This window comes from Schistocerca gregaria, chromosome 1, assembly GCF_023897955.1.
Source record: "Schistocerca gregaria isolate iqSchGreg1 chromosome 1, iqSchGreg1.2, whole genome shotgun sequence".
Taxonomy (NCBI): domain Eukaryota; kingdom Metazoa; phylum Arthropoda; class Insecta; order Orthoptera; family Acrididae; genus Schistocerca; species Schistocerca gregaria.
The window spans coordinates 1179758605-1179778633 of record NC_064920.1 but is presented as its reverse complement, the minus strand read 5'-3'; the positions used below and the strand labels follow the sequence as shown (position 1 = coordinate 1179778633).

General features: G+C 39.4%; 1 protein-coding gene across 1 annotated transcript in view; it reads left to right on the top strand.

Annotated features, from left to right (window-relative positions):
* Positions 1–20029, top strand: part of LOC126297629 (Down syndrome cell adhesion molecule-like protein Dscam2) — a 340086-nt gene that overhangs the window by 181657 nt on the left and 138400 nt on the right. Inside the window, exons 18-19 of the mRNA XM_049988691.1 lie at positions 3623–3784; positions 12879–13018. Coding sequence (XP_049844648.1) covers positions 3623–3784; positions 12879–13018 — 302 coding nt within the window. The remainder of the gene's footprint in view (positions 1–3622; positions 3785–12878; positions 13019–20029) is intronic.

The following is a 20029-nucleotide window of genomic DNA, read 5'->3' as shown; positions in this document are numbered from 1 at the left end:
TTGTCAAAGTCCCTACAGAGTGGTCCTATGTCTTCTATCACCTGGCTAAGCCTAGCCTAGCCTAGCACTTGGCTTAAACAAACTTGTGACTTGGTAATCTGCTCCTAAGGGTAGTACCTAATGATGGGGATACGACGGAGATTCGGTGAGGGGATGGAATGTATTTAGCTGTGTATTTTGAGCGGAGAGCTAGCAGTGCCTCACCATTTGGTAGAGAGCCACCGCATCCGCTGTCTGCAGGAACGCCAGCAGCTCCTCAGCGTCCTCTGTCTGGAAGCCTTAGGGGTTGCGAAGCAACTCAAATCCTCGATATCGGTTGTCGATTGTTTTAGTAGCAACAGTAATTGAGATATTCATACCTCATAAATTGGTAAGAGATGGAACGGATCCCCCGTGGTACATAAAAAAGGTCCGAACGCTGTTGAAGAGGCAACGGAAAAAGCATGCGATGTTCAGAAGAACGCGAAATCCCGAAGATGGGCTAAAATTTACAGACGCACGAAATTTGGCACGTACTTCGATGCGAGATGCCTTTAATAGGTTCCACAACGAAACATTGTCTCGAAATTTGGTAGAAAATCAATACCTTCGCTGCGCAGTGCCGATGGTACTGTTATCGACGACTGTGCCGCTAAAGCGGAGTTATTGATCGCAGTTTTCCGAAATTCCTTCACCAGGGAAGACGAATGGAATATACCAGAATTTGAAACACGAACATCTGCTAGCATGAGTTTCTTAGAAGTAGATACCTTAGGGGTTGCGAAGCAACTCAAATCGCTTGATACGGGCAAGTCTTCAGGTCCAGATTGTAGACCGATTAGGTTCCTTTCAGATTACGCTGATACTATAGCTCCCTACTTAGCACTCATGTACAACCGCTCGCTCACTGATAGATCTGTACCTACAGATTGGAAAATTGCGCAGGTCGCACCAGTGTTCAAGAAGGGTAGTAGGAGTAATCCATTTAACTACAGACCTATATCATTGACGTCGGTTTGCAGTAGGGTTTTGGAGCATATACTGTATTCAAACATTATGAATCACCTCGAAGGGAACGATCTATTGACACGTAATGAGCATCGCTTCAGAAAACATCGCTCTTGTGCAACGCAGCTAGCTCTTTATTTGCACAAAGTAATGGCCGCTATCGACAGGGGATCTCAAGTTGATTCCGTATTTCTAGATTTCCGGAAAGCTTTTCACACCGTTCCTCATAAGCGACTTCTAATCTAGCTGCGGAGCTATGGGGTATCGTCTCAGTTGTGCGACTGGATTCGTGATTTCCTGTCAGGAAGGTCGCAGTTCGTAGTAATAGACGGCAAATCATCGAGTAAAACTGAAGTGATATCAGGTGTTCCCCAGGAAAGCGTCCTGGGACCTCTACTGTTCCTGATCTATATAAATGACCTGGTTGACAATCTGAGCAGTTCTCTTAGGTTGTTCGCAGATGATGCTGTAATATACCGTCTAGTAAGGTGATCCGAAGACCAGTATCAGTTGCAAAGCGATTTAGAAAAGATTGCTGTATGGTGTGTCAGGTGGCAGTTGACGCTAAATAACGAAAAGTGTGAGATGATCCACATGAGTTCCAAAAGAAATCCATTGGAATTCGATTACTTGATAAATAGTACAATTCTCAAGGCTGTCAATTCAACTAAGTACCTGGGTGTTAAAATTACGAACAACTTCAGTTGGAAGGACCACATAGATAATATTGTCGGGAAGGCGAGCCAAAGGTTGCGTTTCATTGGCAGGACACTTAGAAGATGCAACAAGTCCACTAAAGAGACAGCTTACACTACACTCGTTCGTCCTCTGTTAGAATATTGCTGCGCGGTGTGGGATCCTTACCAGGTGGGATTGACGGAGGACATCGAAAGGGTGCAAAAAAGGGCAGCCCGTTTTGTATTATCACGTTATAGGGGAGAGAGTGTGGCAGATATGATACACGAGTTGAGATGGAAGTCATTACAGCGTAGACGTTTTTCGTCGCGGCGAGACCTTTTTACGAAATTTCAGTCACCAACTTTCTCTTCCAAATGCGAAAATATTTTGTTGAGCCCAACCTACATAGGTAGGAAGGATCATCAAAATAAAATAAGAGAAATCAGAGCTCGAACAGAAAGGTTTAGGTGTTTGTTTTTCCCGCTCGCTGTTCGGGAGTGGAATAGTAGAGAGATAGTATGATTGTGGTTCGATGAACCCTCTGCCAAGCACTTAAATGTGAATTGCAGAGTAGTGATGTAGATGTAGATTTCTCCTGCACTAGTTGGCCTACACCCCTCCCATGACTGCTACCTAGCAGCATGACTTTTCTTTTCCTATTACTAGATTTTCCCGACCTAATGCTGTTACCAATTTTAGTAGTCTGCTGCACCCTACTTTCAACTACTCCTGTTTTTGGCTCCTCCCTTCCTACTTCAGGTAACAAGGAGAATTTATTCATAACTGGAACTTCGACAACATCTACATGGCTGGTCCCTTTTCGCGATTTCCTTGTTACCAATTCCCATTTCCCGCAGTCTTTTTCCCCCTTTAACTTAGCTAATTCCGTTTTTACCGAATCTAGTTCAGCCTGAAGGGCACACATCTTTTCCTCCTGTTGTACAAATCTTTTTTCTATACTACAGAACCTACAGTTCCATGGGAGAGCCAAAAACATAATCTCGTCAAATTTCCCGCTACATGAGCCCCAATGAAAAACATCCCCACATCCCCCACATACCACACCCGATTCTATCTTCCTATGGCAGCTTCCACACTTAGTACTCATGGCAATGTACAGTAATAAAATTTAAACAATGATCTCTTAATACAACAAACTATATTCTTAAATCAGAAAGATAATGAACCTACAATGGATGTAATCTAACGAGCTACGTGAATTTAAATAATCGTTACCTCAAAGTAAACAAACGCCAAATGGAAAGTCTATGAACAAATAAGTTTGAATAATCTACAATCCGACGATAAAAAGTCTTTAATTATTGACCAAAGAAGTATTTAAGATTATAGGCGCAAAGTTAAGTAATAATAAGAGGTCTACACACGCACGAAATTTACGCCTACAAATGTAAACAAACACTGACGAAAATCGGCCGTTTAGTAAAACCTTCTTTACGAGTAAAATACGCTAATATTCACGAAACCTTCAATACACAGTCTAACACAGACGTTAATTTAACTATCTAAACTATAATTTACACTAAGTTTAATATTATTCTATTACTGAACACTTAACTTTTGCCAGAGCTCTGAAAGCAAAAGCACTGCATTGACCAAAGCATTTGTGCTCCTCTAGATATCAAGTTACGTCAGCCATATGCTGTCAACAGTCTTGTGCATATGATATCCTTTGTACTCTGTCTTGTGATAGTTGGTGAAGCCTGTAGCACAGTGATCTTAAGCTAGTGAGCTTGCTGTCCAAAGATTTAGTTATAGTACAATTATCAGACAAAAATCATTATAAACGTTGATTAATGTTATCAATACTGTTAATACATTTATAGAAAGTTATCACTGTATACCTACAAGAGACATAACATTCGCCGTTGTAGTAAATTGTGAAACTGTAATCATATGAAGAAAGTTGTAGGTATCATAATTTTTTTCATACTTTCAGCTCTGCAGATAGCTGGCAGTGAAGTGAAGAGAACAGCCAGCCTGGAAACATATCTACATGGCCTTCTAAAGTTTACAAATTACTCGGTGAGACTGTTGGCATACACAAATGTTGGTGATGGTGTTCTGAGTACATCAGTCTTCTGTATTACTGAACAAGATGGTAATAAAAACCTATGTAACATATTTATTATAATATTATTGGTATTCTAATAAGTGACAAATGTGTCTAATGTAGTTTTATAATTATGGAAGAAGGAGAGGTTGTAACTTGCCACATAACTTAAACAAAACTGAAAACATTACTAAACTTTTGGACAATTCCTTTTTTCGGAAGTAACTAACATAGGGTACACATACTCAGAAGAAGGACTTTGTCCAAAAGCCATGCAACATTTTCAGTCTTTTTTGTGTACATTTTGATTGTTCAAAGGCTCAACTCTAAGCGAGTTATTATCTTTACTCCTTTTACTTGTATTCCACCCAAGACATTCTGTTATTCTATGTGTGTGATTTGCTATTACATGCATGAAGAAACTATTATTCTTTTTCTGGTATTACTATTTTCCACTTCACCCTCATTTAAGTACTTTGTGTGCTGACAAGAATGATTATTATCATCAATTCACTTGTGATCCTTTCTGTCTGGTTTTCATAACCCTAAAATGTAATTTTTGAGTAAAAGGATTATTATAAATTTCCCATAATTTACATTTAATGTAACAGCATACTGGTAACTGAGATATAATGATGGTGCTAAGGTGTTGTCTTTCAAGCAAGGTTTATGAACATTATGCAGTAAACTTTCCCTAGTTCTGAAGTGTTAGCAGTCATTAGTTGGAACAATTCACACCACTAGTGTTTTGTCTCCTAACACTACCAATCCAACAATAATTGTGTGTAGCATTGTTTGTTGTTGCATTGTCAAAGTATTGGCTTGAGCTGAAACTTCTGTATCAAGTCTGAATGGAAGGAAAGTAGACAACAATAAACAAGAGCTATGGTAGCACCATTTTAAAATAATATATGAACCACTTTGGAGCTATTTTGATGTTTTGCTCTTTGAACTGTCACAGATGTGATGCCTTGCAAGAAAAATGTGAACTACATGGGAATTTTTAGGATATTATTGCATTAAAAAATTACTACACACTCTTGGAACTTCTTTTGGAATAATGTCAAATGGGGTGAAGTTGGTTTCTGAGGTGAAATTGACTAAAAGATTCAGAAAAATTTTATGTTAAATAACAACAAATTGGTGACAAAAATTCTTTTATTTTAGTTATTATGTTTACTGTTTGAAAGTTCTTACTTCTGGATAAATGTACAGTACTCTGAACATATGTCTGAATACTAATCAATTCTAGAAGGACATTCTTTCAACTTTTTTTAGTGATCTATAACTTCTACTTGTTTGACTGGCTTGAAACCACTCTTTTTGTCTTGGCCTTAAATATGTCACATACTGGCCATTGACAATGACAACTAGAGCAATAACTGAAATTACTCTCCTATACTAACCTTTTTATAGACAAGTAAATAAAATTTTGCAAATTCTTGGTGGAACTGGAGTGAGGTTGCCGAACGCTTCTTTAAAGAATGTCACCTAATGAACACAGCAAAAATGTGATCCAGTGGATTCAGCTAGAGCTGTCTGTAACAGTCTAATGTTGGAATAAGGGAGTCATTATTGCAAGATAATGTCTGTATGCCAACTAATGATTTTATCGTATATGCCAGAGTTTTTTTTTTTTTTTTTTTTGTGTGATAGTATTGAGATCATGTGAGTGTGAAAATGCTCTATGTGCACAAAAGTAAATGAGGTGAATTGACAAAATATAGTCTTCATGTTTTAGAACAGTGCCCCACAAAACTTTTAAATGGAAAAATAAGAATCAACAAGGTGCCAGGTTCCCAAAGTAACCCTGGTAAAGTGGATTCATAGTCACCATGGTAAAACACAAGGTGTCAAGTGAGTTTTTAGTGCTAAAGAAGACTGTTCATTTCTTTGGAATTTTATAAAGCAAATCTTTTATATTCCTCTTAAACTAGTTTTAAAATTTATTTATTACGCCATGGACTTACAAACAGGGGTATGATCATGGGAAACAGGATGGCTCTTTCCTATGCTAATCTTTTCATGGATCGTTTCAAGGGGGTTTTCTTAGTATCCATAAGTCTTCAGCCCCTGGTTTGGTTTGGATATATTGATGACATCTTTGCTCATGGTGAGGCTAACCTGTTAAAATAATGGGAATCTCTAAATACCTTCTCCCAATTAAATTTAACATTTCAAATGTCACTCCTGACATTTGAGAATACCATCCTCAGACAGATTTTTGGGCCAGTGAAGGATTCAGATGAATAGAGGAAAAGACAGAACTGTGAATTGCAAGAGCTATACAAGTTGATGGACAATATGGCAGTGATCAAAGAAAGAAGACTGAAGTGGTATGGACATGTAATGTGTCGAGAATGCCAGATCATCAGGCAGGTAGTGAAGGAAGATATTAGAGGCAAAGGACCACAGGGAAGATCATGACTCCAATGGATTGATCAGGTCAGAGAGGATATGAGTATGCTGGGGCTGTCTGAAGAAGAATATATGATCCAACAGAGTGTATATGACCCAGGACAACCAGGAAATTTTTCATCCGGGAGAAAACCGGGAAAAACCAGGAATTTTTCGTAATTCTGGGAATTTTTCGTTGTTTTAGCTTTCAGTTAAATTTTTGTAATTTTGACTGGTAAGAATTGATTCTCTAGTGAAGACTGTTACTGTATCCTGCTACTGGAGAATGACACTGCAGAATAAAATATAAATGAGAGGGGAAAAAAAACTTTAGTGGCAAAGGAAATGTGCAATTTACAACAACAAAACACCGAGCGTGCACAAACATCTGCAAATAGCAAAAATATGGCAAAGCTGTAGGGTGAAGACTACGTAATTCTTCGTAACAATAAACTGCTTGCTATGAGCATGATATTACAACTGTTCACATTAGGTTCATTTGACCAGTTGCCAGCAGGCTGATGCACATGCACAGTTGACTTGCATATGAGCAGTACCTTCTCCTGTTTTCTGCTACTTGAAGTGTGGCTGTTAGCTGCATCGGCAGTAGCAGCAAGCAGCCAGATGCAAACGAGAAAAATTTTTCTCGCGCGCCCTAGCTGCCAGATTTGCGCAAGCACAGAATTGTCTGAGTTGTAGTGGGGAGGGCATTAGCCTCCACATGACCCGTGTTTGCGTTGAGTGATTTTGCTGCTTCTCTTCATTTACAGCTCCCACATCAAATGAAAACAAAATGGATGTCTGTGGCGGGAGCTATCAAGTGAATTAGAATACATTCACTTAATTACGGAGGACAAAAATATATTTTAGTTCAATTTTCTGATTTTATTTTGTTTCCAGGTTATTAGCAGTCAAACATTAATTGCCTTGCAGAACAATGAAGTTATTTTTGCAAGTTTGCTAAAGAAATTTGGCTTTATTAATCTTTCTGCAGAGGCAATCATTTTATTTTCATTCCATAGTATTGGCTAGTTCCAATTGTTCACTGAATTTCAAGTGCACATTATCATTATCTGCCATGTATGGCATTATGCCATAATAAAGAACCAAAGAGCAGTTGAACAGAATGGACAGTGTCATGAAAGGAAGGTATAAGATGAACATCAACAAAAGCAAAACAAGGATAATGGAATGTTGTCGAATTAAGTCGGGTGATGCTGAGGGTATTAGATTAGGAAATACGAAACTTAAAGTAGTAAAACTGATGATGGTCAAAGTAGAGAGGGTACAAATGTAGACTGGCAATGTCAAGAAAAGCGTTTCTGAATAAGAGAAATTTGTCAACATCGAGTATAGATCTAAGTGTCAGGAAGACATTTCTGAAAGTATTTGTATGGAGCGTAGCCATGTATGGAAGTGAAACATGGACAATAACTAGTTTGGACAAGAAGTGAATTGAAGCTTTCGAAATGTGGTGCTACAGAAAAATGCTGAAGATTAGATGGATAGATCATATAACTAATGGGGAGGTATTGAAGAGAGGTATTGGGGAGAAGTTTGTGGCACAACTTGACTAGAAGAAGGGATCAGTTGGTAGGACATGTTCTGAGGCATCATGGGATCACAAATTTAGTATTGTAGGGCAGCGTGGAGGGTAAAAATCGTAGAGGGAGACCAAGAGATGAATACACTAAACAGATTCAGAAGGATGTAGGCTGCAGTAGGTACTGGGAGATGAAGAAGCTTGCACAGGATAGAGTAGCATGGAGAGCTGCATCAAACCAGTCTCAGGACTGAAGACAACAACAACAAAGAACCAAAAATGAGATCATAGAGTACTGGTACTCCCAATTTACATCCAAAAAACCACACTGAAAAGCTTAATATCAGTTGGGACCTACTTCATTGTGAATCTGGAGAAAAGCAATGTGCACTTAAAGCCTAATTATGCATTTTAGTGTGATTTACGAAATTTTGATGCTCTTGGGAGTATCTTCTGATGCCCTGTTTCTTTTATGGTGTAATGTAAGCTCTTTTAGTGCTTTATACATATGAACCTATTTCTAACAATCTCCAGATAGTATTGCGAACGGTGGTTCGAAAACTATCACGCTGTGTTTTGTGCAATTCAGATTTATACTTTCATAATATGAAATATGCAGCTTATATGTTCCTGCAAATCAAAGGTCTTTCCAAAACTTCTCTTCCCTATCTTTACTTTTTTTTCCGGGAAGTCCTATGCAACTGTATAAAATGTTAACCATTCAAAGGATTGATAAGTTTTACAGTTTTGAGGGAATATCTACGGAAAACCTACTGTCACATAGCACAGAAAAAGTGTATTTTCGCCTGGGAAAAAGCATATTTTTTAAACGGGATATCCGGGAAAAATTCGGGAATTTTTTTTCCTTGTTCCCGTATACACCCTGACCAAGGACACTGGAGGAGGCTGATTGGTGAGTCCAAAGACCAACTGTGGTTTGTGTGTCCAACACAGTAAGTAAGTAAGTGTGGTCATATTCTGAATACCAGGCCACTTTCCATGATGTTGATCTCATCCTCACCAAAGGCCAACTACAGACTTCTGTCCACATTAAACTTACTAACAAACAACAGTACTTACATTTTGACAGTTGCCATGCTTCCCATCTCAAACATTCGCTCACATACAGCCTTGGCATTAAGGGCTAATGTTTTTGGTTGGATGCTGTTGCTTTAGAGCAGTACACTGCCATTCTCACCTCAGTCTTCACTGGATGTAATTATCCCACCAGCCTAATTCAAAAGCAGCCAATCCTGGTACTGCTGTGCTAATCCCCCCCCCCCCCCCCCAAAAAAAAATAATTAATTAATTAATTTAAAAAAAATTCGATGCACACTACTTGTCACTCAGTATTATCCTGATCTGTAATGTACTAATCAACTTCTTCAACAAGGCTATGGCTTCCTAAAATCATGCCCTGAAATGAGATCCATTCTGTCTGAGATTTTGCCCCAACAACTAGAATAGCTTTTCATCACCATCCCAATCTCTACAATATCCTTGTCAGACCCTGTACTCTCTGTGCAGCTTTCTTGCTACCCTATGGCTCCTACCCCTGTGACTGTCCCTGCTGTAGGACTTGTCCTGTGCACCCTTTATCAACACTACCCCAGCCCTGTAACTGACAAAACATATACTATCAAAGGGAGAGCCACCTGTGGAACGACACATAATATACCAGCTGTTATGTAAACACTGTTCGGCCTTTTACATCAACATGACTACCACCAAGCTATCATTTAGGATGAGTGGGCATAGGCAGAGGGTGTATACTGGCAACAGAAAACATCCTGTTGCAGAGCATGCACTACAAAATGACAGTTGTGTCCTCAGTGACTTTTTGAGCTCACATTATGTCTGTATTCTTTCCCCAGACAGCAGTTTCTCAGAACTCCATAGGGGGGAACTACTGCTACAACATGTCCTTAATTCTTGTCACTCACCTGGCCTTAATTTTCATGAATTTTGATGTCTCAACTTTTCTTCACAGTAATTACTCTTTTCTTCACTCCATTTTAATTTTCTACATCTTTCATTTTCTGATCTGTATATTTTTTGTCGTCCCCCTCCCACTTCTGTTACATATATTGCACTTAGCTTTTCACTCTTATTAACTCCTGCACAATGCTTTTGCAGTAATCTCTGTCTTGCATATTGCCCTGTCTTCTATCTTGAAGCTCTTTGGTTTTCAGATCTCGTCCAGTGATGTCCCCAACAATCAGTCTTTCCTTCTCGTCTTGTCCAGTAAGTCTCCCCTGAACCACGGTTCCAGATGACTTTTCCAAAATGTACCCCTTTTCCTAAACCTCTCCAATTCTTTTCCTTCAACCCTCTTTCTTCCCCTTCTGCCAGAAGAAGAAGCCGCTGGCTCCAAATGCTTGCTTGAGTTTAATCATCTTTTATATGTGTGTTCTAAACTGGATGAAATACTTTTAAGGGAGGAGAGCCTGTTGTCATGATTTATCCTAAGAAGTGTCTAGTGCTCCTACTCATGACATCAGTTATTTTACCATGTGGACTCATTATCCACCTGCTATGCTCTCTCTAGTTAACTTTACTATGGACCTGGTCCTAGTCGTGTTCAGGTGCAGTCAGTGCATGGTCAATCTTCCATCTCCCAGTAGTGTCCACCAGTACCAGTGCAATGTGGATCCGGTCAGCAGCCACCATTGCCATCTCTAACTCTACTTTGACTCGCCGTACAGCACTGCCAAGATAAGGCTGATCATGCCAACAGAACAGTTCAGTCATGCTCACAGTGGTATTGCCAATTAGGCAAGCTATTACCTGTATTGTATGCTGCGTCTCTATCCTTACTGTTCCCTGCCCTACCCCCTATCACTACCTAATCGTATTTTGTGAAAACCTTAAAAAAGGCCTTAAACTCTCAATTACTTGATTCAGCCCAGCAGTCAGCTTAAAAATTCTGGTAACCTGATATTCCTCTCCTAACTTCTCCTATACTTGACAAGCCTATACATCTGCCATGACAGCTACCTCACAGCATTACTCACTTCTTTCTAACATTTGAGCTTTTCGTTTCCTTCCTACTCATGGACAGAGTCTGCTGTATATTTCCTACCCTACACCATCCTGAGGTTCCTATCCCCTCACCTCTGGCAGCTATGAACTGTTGCTGGAGGACATGAAGGAAAAAAAAAGCTTTCAGTCCACATCCTCCTCCTGCTAGCCTTCTACCAGCTTCTAGTTCCCAACTAGCCCATTGACCACTGCCTTTCATTACACTCACTGGCTCTCGCCTAGCTCAGTCTAAATTATCAGAAGTATGATTGCCTGGGGTACCAAAGAAATTTGTGACTGGACTGAGGATTTTTTGGTAGAGAGGACACAACAAACTATCTTGGATGGAGAGCCATTGACAAATGCAGAAGTAACTTCAGGTGTGTCCCAGGGAAGTGTGTGGGGTCCATTTTCTGTATAATGTATATTAATGACCTTGGAGACAATATTAAAAGTAACTTCAGACTTTTGCAGATGATGCAGTTATCTATAATGAAATACAGTCTGAAAGAAGCTGCACAAACATTGTCAGATCTTGTTAAGATTTCACAATGGTGCAAAGATTGGCAGCTTGCTTTAAATGTTCAGAAACATGAAATTGTGCACTCATAAACTAAAAACACATAGTCTGCTACGACAGTAATGTCAGTGAGTCACAGCTTGAAGTGGCCAATTCATACAAATACGTGGGTTTAACACTCTTTAGGAATATTGTGGAACTATCATGTAGGCTCATTCATAGGTAAAGCAGGTAGCAGCCTTCCGTGTATTGGTAGGACCCTAGGGAAATGCAGTAAGTCTATGAAGGAGACTGTTTACAAATGACTCATGCAACCCATCCTAGAATATTGCTCAAGTGTGTAGGACCCATACCAAATAGGATTGACAGGGAGTATTGAACATATACATAGAATGGCAGCATGAATGGTCAGAGGTTTGTTTGCCCCCTGGGAGAGAGTCACAGAAACGGTGAAGGAACTGAACTGGCAGAATCTTGAAGATAGATGTAAAATATCCCAAGAAAGCCTACTTACAAATCTTCAAGAACCAGCTTTAAATGATGATTCTAGGACCCCCTACATATCATTCCCATAGGGATAAGAAGGACAAGATGGAATGAGTTATAGCACATGAAGAAGCGTTTAAACACTCATTCCTCCAGCTCTCTATATGTGAATGGAATGAGAAAAAGCCCCAGTAACTAGGACAAAGGGATGTTCCCTCTCCAATACACTTCACAATCCTTTGCAGAGTATGACTGTAGATATAGATGTGCCTGAAGGGCACAGACCTTCCTTTCCTGCTGCTCTATTAACCTGTTCCTAGTGCATATTTTGTTGTCCCAAGGACCTCAGTGTCCTCCCCCAGAGTTCTCTCCACTACCCCCTCCTGCCTCACCCTAGTGAAACCATTTACTGCAGCTCCCATAATGAAACCCATTGATTACCTTCCTATGGCAACTCCCACAGTTTACACATATGAACAAGTAACTTGTTTATAGCAAAGGGGAAAAAATCCTAAATACGTGGAACTTGAAGAATTTTCTGAGACACATTACATTTATTGCACTCTACAAAAATGTAAACACTGGTAATGTGCTGAGTTCACTGTGATCATGAGTCCAGAAATGTCAAGCATAAGTATGTATGTAAACAAAGCACTGGATTGAAATCACACCAACAAAAATTCAGAATAATTCAACAGAAATTCAAAACAATTCGAGGTATTTGCAACGCAGAGGTGCCAAAACTTAAATTGTACAATAAGAAAAAAAGACACTAGTGTGTCTGTTCATAGCAGAAGGTGTACTTGAAAATACACAAAGGTATGCACACTTCATTATGAGTATGAGATCAATGTGTAAACAAGAGTCAGACTTAGATAGCAACTCTGAAATTTCAGTGTACAGTTAAACCTTCAACATAATAATCACTAAATATACTGCGGAAGGTATAAAAACGCAAAAAAGGACAAAAATACAACAAAAATTGTGGCAAAAACTTATGTCTTGACAAGTACTTTTGTTAATAATGTTGTCTTGATGTAGAGGAATTTGTAATTTGCGGAATGAGACTTCTTGTATAAAAGATACTGTTTACTGTTAGAAAATCTAGGGAATGACCTATAACATGCCACAGTTATTTTAAGTTCCACCTGAAAATCTACATTCTTCTTTTCTAGTTCCTGGACCGCCAGCAGCCATAAAAGCTCATTCCCTAACTTCTGATTCCATTCTGGTTTCATGGCTGCCACCTGAACACCCAAATGGAGTACTTACACAATACACCATTTACTACAGTGAGAAACATGGAGCACAGAAGGTCAGCTGTTCGCATGTCTCATTTTGATGTAATAGATGATTACAACTTTACTGAATTGATGGTAATCTTTCAGATTCTGTTTTTATTATTTGTCACATAATGAATATGAAAGACATTGTTCCCACATTACTGAATATTGCATAAGTGTAGGTTTTATGTAATTAGTCATAAATTTAATAGAATCATAATGGCAATCTGAGCATTAGGCTCTTTCTACTTATTTATAAATGATATATTCAACATCCCAAAAGATGCTATAGCTATAATTTTTTATTTATAACTAGTTTCAGTCATAAACCACCAAGTCAACATAGTATTATAATTGTAGACAGTAGACATCAGACATACAAGAAAAATTAAGAGCCCCATGTAATATGCATTATGGTTCTCCAGTTACTTCGTTTTGCTGATGTCAGATATAAGATCTAGTTATGAGTGCCTATTCTTTAGTGTATGTTATTATAGACTGTATATTGAGCACTTATAATTTGTCTTTACATCTATTATGAATGAACTGAAGTACCTGTAAAGCCCTGGTGCTCAATACAGTTGGCTCTTATGTCTCGTTTGTACATATAATGTCAGGTGAAATGTCTTTTTGATATTATGTTGACATCACAATGACCTATGCTTAGGCATATTCTGTCCTATCAGTGGCAGAGCCTGTTGTGAAAGCAATCACATGATTCACTAGCTCTTTGCAACTTTTGCGTAGTGTTATATGCGGGCATAGCTACCAACCAGCTGTCTACCCTGGCAAACTGAGACCAAGAGCAGAGTTTGCCACTGCCAACTAATAGAATATGCTGATGATTGCAACATGCTTGTTTACAATGGCCTTTTCACAACTCATGACATATACCTGCACCCGCCCTCCCCTCCTCATTTTCCTCAACCAGCTTCTCCTAACTACATAATGTAACATTCTGCTACAAAAATATATCAATTTACTGATGAGAAAAAGCTGATTTTGTAATTGGTTTCTAATTGGTTTGCAAAGTGAACTACAAAATATTAGAATTACATATAGCAGAATGCTACTTGTCTTAGTCTTGTTCTTATGGTAGAGGTGCTTCACAGCAGTTAATACTGTTTTGATTCGTCACGCATGTTGGAAAATGGAACTTGAAATCCCATTAAATGACATAAGCAGATTCTTTATCCTTCTTCACTGGATACTAAGTAATGGAAAATCTCATAAAATGTGTCAGTTTTGACAAACTTGGCACACTGTGACATAGTGAGCCAAACTGACACTGGGACACTGAGCCAAAACAATTACTACTGCCCATTATTGACATGACTGAACAAATATGTTTGCAGTTAACATTTGCAATTTTGTAAGAATTTGGACTTACAGTTTGGTTCTGAAGAAAGTATAGGTATGTTTCTGTGGAAATTATGATATTGCAAATGTACATTTTAAGATAAAATTTAGTAAAGTGACTAAATATAGATTGCTACGTATCATAAAGATAACATGTTAAGTTGCAAGCAGGCACAGTTGAAAGACACTTCCACATAATCTTTTAGCAACAGCTTTCATCATAAAAAGAAAGAGAAACACACACAATTTATTCACACAAGCAAGCACACCTAACGCACACATGACCACTGACTCTGCCAGCTTAGGCCAGAATCTGTCCAAGTTGCTTGTGTAAATGAATGCTGTGTGTTTCTCTTTCTTTTTCTGATGGAGACCGTGGCTGAAAGCTTATGTGTAAGTGTCTTTTAACTGTGCCTGCCTGCAACCTAACATGATCTATCTTTTCCTTACATTGTTGTCATTCCAGCCAGGAATTTCCGTTGTTTCATTGAAGAAAGTGATTCTTTCATACAATCAAATCATAGAAGTATTAATTCTTTTTTAGTAGCATCACAGTGTCCAGTGCTAATATTTTTGTAGAATTTCACTCTACTAACTGACATTATGCAACTGTTGTTTCTGAAATTACTAATTTGGAAGTGCTATTTCAGGAAATTATGTCAAACTGATTTCTGGTACTTTTTATAAAATAGGAGTTACATAAAATAATGATATTTTGAAAACTGAGTTGCTGCCAGACTACTTAAGTTCAATAACAGTTATGGAGTCGTATCCAAGTGAAATTAAGTAGTTTATGAAATATATGTTTTATATGCTTGAGACATGTATTGAGACATGAATTATTCCTGGCATTGATCACGCCACTATAATGTTCTACATTACAATAGTTTGGATTGGGAATTGTCCTTTCAGTACATTACGTTTCAATCCTGCAATCTTTCTAGCTACCTCTAGCCCCTGCCTCACATTCATCTCCACTCCCTATCCCTGTATCCCCATTTTTTCTCATTCTACACTCGCACTCTCTTTCCCACAGTTCCACATTCCTCTTTTATATCTACCTCTTCCAACAATACACATCTTCACGTCACTGTATGTCACGTGAAGCTCCCCCTGTCTGCACCAGAGCAAACTCTCCATTGCCACATTCCTGTTTATCTACTTACTGCTTCCCCACCCAGCTAGCCTTCTCTACAACTCTTCCTTCTGGTCCCTGCCTCCTTTTTCTTATTGCTCAGTCCACCTAGCAAAACCATATATAATCCGTTCATCATAAGAATATACCTGTTGTAAACAAACACAAAAGGAATGATTGGTCAGAAGCCATAGCACATGTACACTTGTGTTGTTACACTATTGTAAGTAGGTCCTACTTATGTATTAGATATATTACTACTAAGTTACATTAAATGAAACTTTAAGATATTCCAATGTAATAACAGCCATCAATGTTTTTCTTAATCACACTTAAGCTACGTAGTTTTTATTTTAAAAATCGTGTACAGCTACATCCTCTGCACTGTTGTGCTCTGATTCTCATGCTGTTAATGCACAGTATGAAAATGGCTGAGGCTGCTTTCTGTTCCACAGTAAAACACATGTGGAATAAAGTTAAAAAGGGCCAAGAAATAGGCTGTTCTTAATGTTTTTCATAAATTTACAGGGATAACCGGCCTTGAAATTTTCCCACCAATTGTATGTAACACAGTTGGTACACAAGCCCACAATATACGTGTAGGACAGTCAGTAATATAATGGAATGTTACTCAAATACAGGTAACCATTCTTTGGTTCAAATCTCCCCAGTATCATTTTTTTCTCACTCAATTTGAAATAATTGCATCTTGTAATTATAAAACTCGTCATCCTTTTTTTTATGAATAATGCGCCTCTTCTTGTTTCTAATTTCATATTGCACACAAAATTCCTGTTTTCATTTCAAATACAAATTCGTAAAAATCAATGTTTTATGAAAGACTGTCCGTAAAAGTTGCTTAAATTAAGAAAACATAACAATTTAATGTTTTAAGGCAAAAATGAAGAACCAAATCCTCTTTATTTGGACTATGTCCAACATTTTAGACACAGAGGGTGATAAGTATCATAGAAACATGAAAAACAATAATTTTTGCAGCATTGAGCACATCATTCAAATGCTGCATTTTTTTCATTTGGTACTATCTCATTAGAATATGAACTCAACAGAACTGATCTGAAGCAAAGTTGCAGGATTTGGCCCAAGAAGTAACAAGACTCTTAAGCTGCCAGACGTACCGGAACTAACGCACAGAGCTTTTTCACAAGTCAATGCCAGATGCTGGCAGGATATAGAACACCTCATCATGAAAGAAGAAGAGAAAATGCTGTTCCTGGTTGGCTTTTGTTGTTGATAGGCTTGTTATCAATGTAGTAGTGACACTTCCAGAACTGAAACGTACACTCCTGGAAATGGAAAAAAGAACACATTGACACCGGTGTGTCAGACCCACCATACTTGCTCCGGACACTGCGAGAGGGCTGTACAAGCAATGATCACACGCATGGCACAGCGGACACACCAGGAACCGCGGTGTTGGCCATCGAATGGCGCTAGCTGCGCAGCATTTGGGCACCGCCGCCGTCAGTGTCAGCCAGTTTGCCGTGGCATATGGAGCTGAATCGCAGTCTCTAACACTGGTAGCATGCCGCGACAGCGTGGACGTGAACCGTATGTGCAGTTGACGGACTTTGAGTGAGGGCGTATAGTGGGCATGCGGGAGGCCGGGTGGACGTACCGCCGAATTGCTCAACACGTGGGGCATGAGGTCTCCACAGTACATCGATGTTGTCGCCAGTGGTCGGCGGAAGGTGCACATGCCCGTCGACCTGGGACCGGACCGCAGCGACGCACGGATGCACGCCAAGACCGTAGGATCCTACGCAGTGCCGTAGGGGACCGCACCGCCACTTCCCAGCAAATTAGGGACACTGTTGCTCCTGGGGTATCGGCGAAGACCATTCGCAACCGTCTCCATGAAGCTGGGCTACGGTCCCGCACACCGTTAGGCCATCTTCCGCTTACGCCCCAACATCGTGCAGCCCGCCTCCAGTGGTGTCGCGACAGGTGTGAATGGAGGGACGAATGGAGACGTGTCGTCTTCAGCGATGAGAGTCGCTTCTGCCTTGGTGCCAATGAGGGTCGTATGCGTGTTTGGCGCCGTGCAGGTGAGCGCCACAATCAGGACTGCATACGACCGAGGCACACAGGGCCAACACCCGGCATCATGGTGTGGGGAGCGATCTCCTACACTGGCCGTACACCTCTGGTGATCGTCGAGGGGACACTGAATAGTGCACGGTACATCCAAACCGTCATCAATCCCATCGTTCTACCATTCCTAGACCGGCAAGGGAACTTGCTGTTCCAACAGGACAATGCACATCCGCGTGCATCCCGTGCCACCCAACGAGCTCTAGAAGGTGTAAGTCAACTACCCTGGCCAGCAAGATATCCTATCTGTCCCCCATTGAGCATGTTTGGGACTGGATGAAGCGTCGTCTCACGCGGTCTGCACGTCCAGCACGAACGCTGGTCCAACTGAGGCGCCAGGTGGAAATGGCATGGCAAGCCGTTCCACAGGACTACATCCAGCATCTCTACGATCGTCTCTATGGGAGAATAGCAGCCTGCGTTGCTGCGAAAGGTGGCTATATATACTGTACTAGTGCCGACATTGTGCATGCTCTGTTGCCTGTGTCTATGTGCCTGTTGTTCTGTCAGTGTGATCATGTGATGTATCTGACCCCAGGAATGTGTCAATAAAGTTTCCCTTTCCTGGGACAATGAATTCACGGTGTTCTTATTTCAATTTCCAGGAGTGTATTTCTTGGATGTGGATAAGGAAGGAGCTAAGAGATTACCAGACAACTGACTGTAATTGATACCTTCAGTGGCTTCAGTATTCAACAGTACAGTGAGTTCCCTGCAGCATGCTTTTGCATTACACACAGCTCACTCAGAAAAATTGCCCTCATTTAAGTTAGAAATTTTCATCACTCTTGTTCGTAATTAGAATACTATGTCAGGTGAGAACAAGTGCATTTTATGCTTTCCGTCTGGTCAGCTAAGAAGTGTACGGTAGTGATGGAGTTTCTCTGAATATTATTTCATTCTCTTTAAAAATTAAATGACATCTGACGCTATATTGTTTCTTTGCTCATCTCTTTTTATGTCTGAACTGCAACTGCTCACATCATTGCAGGTTAGTTGGACCACTGGCTGGCCAGTGGTGTCCAAGTTTATTGCTCTGGTAAAACTGTTGTCCCACATTATTGCTCAGTCTATGTGCATGTAACAAAGCAGAAAATGTAACCTTATGATTGTACTTGACTTTACTGGTCACAGCTTGGTTTCTGCTCCACGTAAAATGAAATCCAGTGAGATTCAAGCAAATGTGGAAGAATACATGGCATAATGTTAACATCAGGTTTATCCTTATGATGAACAGAGTATAGTTACCTCTGAAGAAGTAAGTCATTCAAACCCTTAGTAATACTTTCACTCATATTTACGAGCTTATCAACCACTCAGTGCCTCTTAATGCTTTCAGTCTTATTTATGAGACTATTGACTACCCAGTGCCTCAACTGTACACCAATTTGTTACCTTTACCCTTTCCACTATCTATATTCCAACCAGTCTTTCCATTATCATACTCGTGATTGAAAGTAGTTGTAAATAAACAATTATTGCTACAGAAGCTACTGGTGGTTTGAAGATGCCAATCTTGAACCATTTGAGAGATGTGGAACAAAGCCCATAGAATGTATTTCTTATTAGAATGCCTGTGGAATTCTATTTATCATCTGATTGTGCATATTTAGTTACTTCCAGATAATTAATTTATTAATTGGTAACTTCCTGTGCATAGATGTGTTGCTTTATGATGCACACCAATAATAAATCCAAGTACATCAAGAGTCTGGTGTTAACAACAGAAACAGTTTATACTGCTGGCATCCCCTGTTATACTATTTATTGCTCCACAGTAAATTTATTCCTTAGTCAAATTTATCATTAAATATCTATCTCTTTTTCTAACAAACAGCTTAGTTCATGAAATCAATATTAGAAGTAAGAATAACCTCCACAAAGATTTAAAGCCAAGTACTTTGGTCCAGAAACATGTTCATTAAGAGGTCTTAGCTGTAGGCCACTGATGAATCATCTGTATGATTGGAATTAACCCCACTCACTGTCAGTTAAGGCCTGAAAATGGTGCGCTGAAGCACTGAAACTGGTAGCCATATAATAAATAACATCGTAAGGATGGCTGATGGCATTCTATTTTATTACAGTTATATATTACATTTTATATGAAAATAATTTTAAGAATTTATAGACTTATTCTACATCCATGAGGACCATTTCACTTGCGATCTGTGAGAGGTGCATTAGCATACCTGCATTTCTTTGTAATTATTTACTGTCTATTCTTGTTTTTCTGACATGTTCTACTTGCTGAAGGATCTCCTCACTGTGAATTTAATGTAACAAAAAGTTAATTTAAGCTAATCTGCTTTTTACTTCAGCCATTGATGCATTTTGCTTTGTTTTGTATTGAAATCTACAGAGCATCATACGCAAATGAATTAATGATTAAGAATGTATTTGACACTTAATCTGCTCACATTCTAGCTTTATA